This window comes from Carassius carassius, chromosome 29 (assembly GCF_963082965.1).
Source record: "Carassius carassius chromosome 29, fCarCar2.1, whole genome shotgun sequence".
NCBI classification, from domain to species: Eukaryota; Metazoa; Chordata; class Actinopteri; order Cypriniformes; family Cyprinidae; genus Carassius; species Carassius carassius.
Genome location: NC_081783.1, coordinates 22,679,584 through 22,688,788, shown reverse-complemented (window position 1 = coordinate 22,688,788; position 9,205 = coordinate 22,679,584). Strand labels below are relative to the sequence as shown.

The window sequence follows — 9,205 nt, the reverse complement described above, 5'->3', positions numbered from 1 at the left end:
ACACAAAAACCTCAGCCAATAGAGGGCGACCTTTCACTGTGTCTGCCTCTACCAGAGTTTAAGTTTTGTGTATTAAGACTCTTCCTAGGAATAATTTTTCCTAGGAAATTAGCAAATGTTGTCATTTCATAATGTTGCAAATTACCAACTCGGCAGAGTTCTCTGTTAAATAAATATACTGTGTGGTAAATGAATAATTAGCTGCTTTTATTCAGCAGAGAGAAATATGAAACCGCTCTCAATATTTTGGCGTTGCACCCCAGTGCACAAGGGAAAGTTTTCAATTAAAATTATCTTTTGTGAGTGTGCTCAGCGTTTTTCTCATTTATAATTTAATGCATCTCTTGTCTGCATGTCATTCAGCTGGATTTCTACTGTCTCCTGTCCATGAGCGTCTCGCCACAAGACATTCAGTGTTTTAATGATGACAGTTCATGAATCAGCCACTGCAAGGTTAGAACTGCCAACCTTATATTTACCACCAGGACAAACATTTAACCAGTCACAACAAGACTTTTGAGTTTGTGTGACTGTAGTGCTGATGCACTAATGCACACTCAACTGTCATTAGTTCCATTACAATGCCTTTATTGATAAATTATATTGCATTAAGTTGTTTTAAAATGTCCAGCATGACGTATTAAAGTAGAGCTCCCTAAATTGTCTTTATACAATTGAGTTAAGGCTGCTACAAATTCTGTGTACATATTCAATGCTGCATAAAAGTCAGATTAATGCAGCTCTTATCTACCTCAGAGGTGGGTATATATCTTTAGCTTTTTTCCCTCACTTTACATTTTAGTGCATAAAAAAGCTTAGTGCCTTTTCTCCATGTTGCATGTCAGCCCTGCTTTTATACAATACAGTATAGAATAAAATTAAATAAATAAATTCATATAAAACAGCCATATTACCACCATCCTTTCAGGGTATGAACTCTTCAAGGACAAGTAAGTGTCTCCTCTTTTTATCACTTCGTTATTGGTTGGAATGGAATGATTTAAACCTTTTATAGTTTTGAAAAGGCACCCATTTTGTGGAATGAGTCTCAAAAGATTATTTCTACATTAGTAGTTTTGCGGGTTAAGTTATGAAAATGATACTTTCTTTGAACATTCAAAGTTTTTTAAACTAGTTTTAGAGGTTTTTGTGAACGTTAAAGACAACATTCAGGGAATGTTCCATTTTATTATATTTACCCCCCCCCCCCCCCCAAAAAAAAACAAACAAACAAACAAACAAACAAACAAACAAACATTATGGCAATTTTACTTTTAAAAGGCCCCTAAACAGATAAACATCCAACCAAAAACGTTCCATAATGTATAAAAATAATTATTTTTGTGCTTACACTTTTGCGTTTCCCAAAAGCATCGTGAGCTTAAATACACCGTAGACCCATTGAAACCAATGGAGCTACGATCAACGCAGCCCAGTTAACTTTAAATAATGTTCTGTTAGCGATATATTAAGAATATTAGTTTATAACTTTGACAGAACTTTGCAAAAACGTTCTGAGAACGTTCCCTGTTCGCTTGATTAGTTATTTTATTTCCCTTATCTTTATTATTCCAAAGCAGTATTTATAATATTATTTCAATATATTATCAAGACGTAGCGCAAATTCACCATTTACACCACTTTGTTATTCTTCTAATTATTTACTAGTCGGAAACTTCGCACATTCAAGAAAAACAGTGTACTTCAGCATTGCACAATAAGGTGTATACATGCATTAGAAGCGGCTTCTTTGCAGGGTACAAAGCTGGCGTAAGTGCAGTGGTGCTGAACGGACAGCTCCCTCACTGGGGAACACCTGCAAATATCCGTCTCGCGCGTTATGTTTACTACTAATGAGCTTAATCTATTGACTTATTTATTCTCTTTAATTAAAAATGAGCCAATATTCCCATCACACTCTCTCCCCGCAGCTGAATTCGCTGCAGTGTACAGCGGGCAGCTCAGAGCCATTACAGGCCGATTCCAAATGAAAACCGAGGCTGGTTTTAATTTGTTAGCAGTGATCAGGGAGCGTGTATTGATTCCCTCCGCACAGCACTGGATGTTTTACAACTTAAAGTCAACACCTGCGTATTACCTCCAACACACCCCGATCCGCGTTTATTCCCGAGTGAATGCACCACTCCCTTTGTTCTACATCAATTCTGAGACTGAAAGTCTTGGTCTCAAATCCCATACTTCCCACTAAAGAAAAGAAGAAAAAAGAAGAGAAAAAAATGCACTTTAAATAACCGCATGATGAACTTAATTAAGTGTGGAACGTTGGACACTTAATGCACCCAACTGTCGCAACTTTAATTACGTCGCGAGGGGAAGGGGCTATCAGACTCCGATTATTAATGACAAAATAACCTTATCAAATTCATACACTACATGGTTGAGTTCATAGTGCATAGTGTATAGTGCGTCATTTGGGACGCAGTCTATGTGCGAGCGACAAAACTGCAACCTTGTCGTTATAATACAAAGGTTTTGATAAATCTAACAACTGCGTTTGGTTTAGTAATGAGAGCTTTGGTCACGTGATTATCATTTGTGGCGTCGAGTCACTCAGTCTGGCGAAGAGAGAGAGCGAGAGAGAGAGGGAGAGAGAGAGAGAGAGAGAGCGCGCGCGCGAGAGCGAAAGTAGGCGGAGTCACTGTGCGTAGTGGGCGGAGTCGTTTACCGTTCCGTTACACGGGTCCGTTTCTCCCGGTTGTGTTCAGTGTAGCAGCTGAGAGGATTTGAGGAAACTCACCCACTCACTCTCCCTCCCGTGTCTCGGATACTTAACGGTCCCGCCTGGTCTCCAGTCACCCGCTCGGGAGCAGAGAACCGTCCCGTCTTGAGGTGAGTAAAAGCGAATGATGAATAACGTCTGTATCAAATGAAGCCAATTAACGCAGACGCCAGTGGAGCTCGCGCTGAAGGAGCCGCGCGCAGGAAGCGCGACCGTTAAAGTCCGTTGTCAGATTTTCTCTTCATTCCTCAGGGACGATTAATCATATCAGATGGACATATTCATCGGATTTATAATCCAGAGATAATCCGCGCCCTTCCTCCGAGGCTCTTAGAGTTGTTTATCAGATAAGAATCAGACAGTGAGCTTTTTAATATTTTATATTTTGGGCGTGTTTAAAACGAAGTCCTCTCAAACTCAAAAAGGCTTGACGTCTTTACCTCAAGTGCCCCGCAGATAATTTCCCCTGCTCTCTTTCTCTCTTTCTCCTCCAGATGATGCTGGGTCTCGGTCTGTTCGTGTCTCTGGTGGGTCTGACGGTGTCCGTTACCGGCCGCAGTGACGGAAACCCCCTGGACAATGATAAGTGGATGAGCACCGTGTCCCAGTACGACAAAAGCAAATACTGGAACAAATTTCGCGACGTGAGTTTTTCCGCTGCATCTCCTTCTGCTGCTGGGACACTCGTGTGTGTGTTTTGCTTTCTATATCAGTACCAAATGTCCCCTCAAAGGTCTTGTAGTCATTATAATTAGCTTAATTTAGAAACAAAAGTCAAAGGAAGGTCTTTGTGTTTTGTTAGCCTGCTTGGGATTTCTCTAAATATCCCCTAAAGAACAGCAAAGCTTACTGAACATTATTTAGTTGGATTTGCTACAAGCCAAAAGCTTCCTAAATTGGCAAGTAGTTTGTTAATTAAAATCTATGATGTCTAAAGGTGTATTTTAGGGTTAGGGGTTGTTTAGTGTTTATAATGCACCTCAAAACAATGGATATGGGTATGAGCTTGCCTGTGTTTGGCTGTATTTACATTGGTAAACTGTTCCTTCTATGTAGTATGCAAGCATAAAATACATTAAAATTACTGTTAGATAGTATTTTTGTGCTTCATATTACTCACAACCTGTCAATAAATTGGAGAGGATGAATACTGTATGTACACTTATCTACTAGCTATATAGTATGCAAACAGCAGTAGGTCAAATGATGTCTGAACACATAATAGCATGAGAGCTGTTAGATAAAAAAAAAAAAAAGATTTGTGAGAGCTTTTCAAATGTATGCTAGTGCTATATGTATCAAGAAAGTTGTTAGTTTTGGTTAAACTGTACTTGTTTTGTAAATTTGTACCAGGATCATAAACTATGGAATCTTATTTCTGCCATGGGATAATAAATAAAAATAAAAAAATAAATAAAAATAATGTGTTTTATCTCACAATTACCTCACAGATTAGATTACCAATGAGTTACCACAACTTTTGTCTCACAATTTGGATGTTTTTTTTTCTCACAATTTTCTAAATTCTGTTTTTTTTTTCTTGCAAATCTTTATATTGTACATTATTTTTTTCACAGAATTATGAGATATAAATTCAGAAATGCCAAAAAAAGTGTAAATTCGTAGATATTAAGTCACAATTGGCATTTTTTATTCTGTAGGCAAAAAAACAACAACAACTGTGAGGTGTTAATCCAGAATTTTTAATTGTGAAAAAAGGTAAGTTTTTTAGATAAAAAGTTGCAAATACCATTTTTCATTAAATAGAGGGGAAAAATGAATTGTGAAATGTAAACCCAAAAATAAAAAAGTGTGTCATAAAAAGTCACAGTTATTATTATTTTTTTAATCCCATGCCAGAAATGTGCTTACATAATAACCACCATAAACACAGAATAATCCAATTTTTTCAGGTTTTCAATATCAGATTCATGGAAGAGCACATTTGGTTCCTAAATCCTGAATATGGTGTTCCAGTCTTCTTGTAGTGAGTCCCAATACTGCCATACACTTCAGCAGTGATGTGCATAGCTTTAGAATGCAGTCGAAGTATGCCAAATGGGATGCAGTCTATGAGTAGCGTGCATGTGTTGTGTAATCCACACCGGAGAGACTGAGATCTGGAAACAAAGCACCTGTCCATAAGTGTGTTCAGAGGGTCTCAGCTGTGGGATCTATATGGGAGTGAGATTCAGAGGCTCTTTATATGAATGAAGTGATTGCAGGAGGTGAAATGAAGAGTCTCTTCATGCCTCTCTCTTTCGCTATGGATCTCTCTCTCCTCTCATTTTTTATCTCTGCCTCTCTTTCCCTCTGTGTCAGTAATTTTTCTGTGTTAATGAGAGGTGATATTATGAATGCTGATGCTGTGAGATGCTTTGAAAAGGAAGGTGACAAGGACATTAGCACATAAATGAACACACACACACACACACTCATATGGTTCACACTGAACAGCCGCCAATACTGGAAAAATCATTATGGGTGGGTGGAATGACCGACATCTTACATCTTGGTATGTGTAGATCACAATGTAGGCATTTTTTCCTGAAAAATCAATGTGCAAATTATTAATGTATTAAATAGCCATCTGGTAATGGTATTTATAGATGAGCCAGTAAATGAAATACTGTACAAATTAAAGGCACTTCATGTCTTTTTCACTTTTTATTTGGAGTACATATATAAACAAATAAAGATAAAAAATAAAGTCTGGCATCAGTACAAAGCCAGATTCACTTTATATAAGAGCAAAAGTTGTGTTATTAAACTCTTACTGATGGAATCAAGAAAATGGAATTAAAAAATTAATTAGAGTAAATTTAAATTATATTAATGATGGGCTACAGGAAGTTGAATTAAAATTATTAATCTTACTGGTCTCAATTACAGTTCTAAAGAAATGGATTATGGGAAAGGAAGCATTCTTCCACCCTGACACACAAAAAGTAAGTTTATTTATTAATATGAGGATGTGTATAAACATTTTTTCAAAACAAACAAACAAACCTACAGTGTAATGTTTTTTTTAAGTTATAAGTAAAGGATTATTGGAGTACATTTTACAAAAACAAAATTATTTAAATTATTTATTTTAATATATATTATTCTTTATTGTATATATTTGTTTTTCTACTTCAAAATTTCACATTAAATTTCATGTGTTACATACTGTTTCTTTATAATTATTTATCAAATTCACTAGCAATTTCTGATTGAAAATAGTTTCTACACAGTTGTTTTCAGTGCATAAAACTTTCATACTTAAACACTTAATACAATTTTTATTTAAACTTTCAAACAAGGCCTTTGTCAAGCCATAATGTAAAGTTTTGTCTTAACAAACCTTCCTTTTCTGGTTGCACTTACACTTTTTGCTTTTTGTTTTATGTCAGTTGTACTTCCTTCAATTCAAATTTTAATTGCAATTCTGCATCCTGTTTGCGGTCTCAATTAAAATTCAGGAATTTAATTAGAATTTAAAAAGCATTCTCAATTAAATTCTGAACGCTCCACCCTGTTTTAAATTGATTGATGTACACGCAAATCTGGCATCAATTAAATTATGTATTCTCTTATGTAAATGCTGTACATTGCAAGTCCTTTTCTAATCTGTCAGTAGTGTAAATGCTATGCAAAATCTTTGTCACACATTCCCTTCATTGTGTGGTAGATAAGTCATAACATGTTGCTCTATATTCATGTACGTGTGAGTGTGTGTGGTGTGAATGTGTGTAATAACTCCACAAGCGCCATCAATCTGTAGGGTTGAGAGATGACAGGTAGTGTTGAGCCCTCGGTTTAAAAGCTTTAAACTGAAGGTTTCCCGAGGATTTAGTGCAGAAAGACATTTTTAAACATACTGTACATACACACACACACACAAACACATTTTGAAAGGCTTTCTGTTCAAGTTATAGTCTGAAGCTTGAAATTAGTGGCTGTTTTAAAGGTCAATGTGAAATCTGTGCAGGCCTGTCTAATGCAGTGCTCTGGCTAAACAGGTTTGATTCAGTATTGTTTTTCCATTCACTTTTGGCATTAACTTTCCCAGCCATGGATCCTCTGCAGTGAATGGGTGCCATCAGATGAGAGTCCAAAAAGCTGATAAAATCATCACCATAATCCACAGGACTCAAGTCCATCAATAATCTTGAGAGGTAAAAAGCTATGTGTTTGTAAGAAACAAATCCATCATTAAGACGTTTTAAACTTCAAACCATTGCTAAAATATGAGTCCTCTATTCATAATATTGCTTTCTCCAGGGAAAAAGTAATCTGGTCTGAATCAGGAGAGAAATATGCACAGATCAAGCACCGAAACAGTTCAAAGCAAATATGTGGGTGGATTTTGATGTGAGAGGACAACAGAGGATGGACTTTTTCATTTGAGGAAGCATTATTATGGATTATGGGCTCGTATTTGGTGACGTCAAAGACATGTGACCTTGGTATAGTTCATTTATAGTAGTTGCAATATAGTAGTAGTGATATATCGGCCGATATTTGGTATTTTTCAAATATCGCCATCGGCCGATACGTTTTCCTGTTTGACCGATGTATTTGTGGCAGGACTTTTATTTTGATGAGCCGTAGCGCCTGAGCGTAGCGCCTTAGTGCACACTGTTCACATTCTCCCTCTTGTTCGTTATTGTTGTTAACAGTTTTGCCACAGATAGAAGTCTGTCTAATAATCAGATAGAACAAAGGATTTAAAATGTATACAAAAATGTATTATAACAGTTGCTTTTATATTGTTAGTAATAGAAAGGCAAACATTATAATACTTTCTCATTTGCCATCGGCAGTGTTGGGTAGTAAAGCATTACTTAGTAACCCATTACTGTAATTTGATTACTTTTTTAAGTAACAAAGTAATTTAACACGTTATAATTTTCAAAGTAGTAATTAGAGTATAGTTACAAGCCAAAGTCTTTATACTTTACTGCAGCATTACATTGCTTAAAGAATACAGTGTTTTATGATCTAGAGAGAGTCAAGTGCCAGTGGATTAGAGTCCTGCTCTAGAAGATGGGCGAGTGCTGCTGCGAGCTGTGTTTGCGGGATGTGGGAGAATAAAATGATTTACGAGACTCCCGCAAAATAGAAATATCTAAACATAAAATATCTAAAACAAATAAATTGTTATTCATCTATTGCACAAAAGCAATATTAATTAATATAAAATATAAATAATTAACAGGTGCAAGCATATGCAGAGTTTCTATTTAGGTTATAACACGTATTTGCATCGTTGAGCAATTCAATGCTGAAATTTGAGTGCTCATGAATTCTCCCATTATAACTCACGAATTATAGACATTATGAAAGATTCATTTTGCATATATTTATTGTGTTATAACTGAGATTTGTGAGATTGCAATGAACTGAGATTAGATTCTTTAAGAGATTATAAATGCAGCGCTCTTGGATGGCATTCTGCCAAACCATGCATGCAGAAGCTGCTTGCTATAGTTAAAAATAACCAGAATCAGCTTTATTCGCCATGCGTGTGCAAACACACAAGGAATTTGTTGTGATTTTTTAAGAAGATCTTGGTACATACATGCATAAATACATAGCCTACATATAGGTTATACATACATGTCTGACATGAGAACAGAAACATTTAAATAAGACTTAACAATAAATAATAATGTGTATGAATCTGGAACAGAAGATTATGTACAGATTTGTGCATTAATTACCTTATAATGCACAAATAACAGTGTTATGTGAATCTTGCTTTAATGTTGAATTTAATGGAGAAAATTGTAACGTAATTTGTAGGGGTGGAACGATGCATGCATTCGTCCTGAACAGTCACGGTACAGGCATCTCGGTTCGGTGCATGAGACCTTACAATCAATACATGCGATTCACCCCGATTCCAGAAGAGGGTGCCCGCAGCAATGAACGCTATTTCATAAACGGGTGCCAGGAGAAGAACAGCGAATGCCATGAGTTGCGCACTTGAAATCAAGGCCTACTAGACAGTGACCACGTGCTGATTCTGAATGCATCTCTCACAGACTGACAAAGGTGTATACTTTAAAGGTTTGTGCACACAACTGTTTGGGAAACGGAGCTTAGTGCTCGTGTATCCTATACTCTGGATCTCTATCGGCTCCGATACTGGCATTTTCTGTGGATCGGGTATCGGTAAGACGAGACCTATCCAAATCCGATACTGTGGGTATACTATTCTGTGTTATTGTTGAAATTCACAGAAAATTATTCTGTGTTATTGCCATGAAAGGCACAAAAACATTATAAAGCACCAAAATGTTTTCGAGAACACATTTCGAGTGCTCTGAAGCTGTTCCATAGTTCCATGTGAGGTAGGCTACAGATTAATATTGAAGTCATTAAATTCAAGTTCACATAAACTCTTCTTTCCGCTGCGGCTGTCTGTCATCCTCCATTCAGCAATCAAACTGCGTATGGCGTTCGGTTACTTTATTC

General features: G+C 36.5%; 1 protein-coding gene across 1 annotated transcript in view; it reads left to right on the top strand.

Annotated features, from left to right (window-relative positions):
• The first annotated feature begins 2,633 nt into the window (after positions 1–2,633).
• Positions 2,634–9,205, top strand: part of LOC132109907 (testican-1-like) — a 242,044-nt gene continuing 235,472 nt past the window's right edge. Inside the window, exons 1-2 of the mRNA XM_059516359.1 lie at positions 2,634–2,850; positions 3,235–3,384. Coding sequence (XP_059372342.1) covers positions 3,235–3,384 — 150 coding nt within the window. The 5' untranslated portion in view covers positions 2,634–2,850. The remainder of the gene's footprint in view (positions 2,851–3,234; positions 3,385–9,205) is intronic.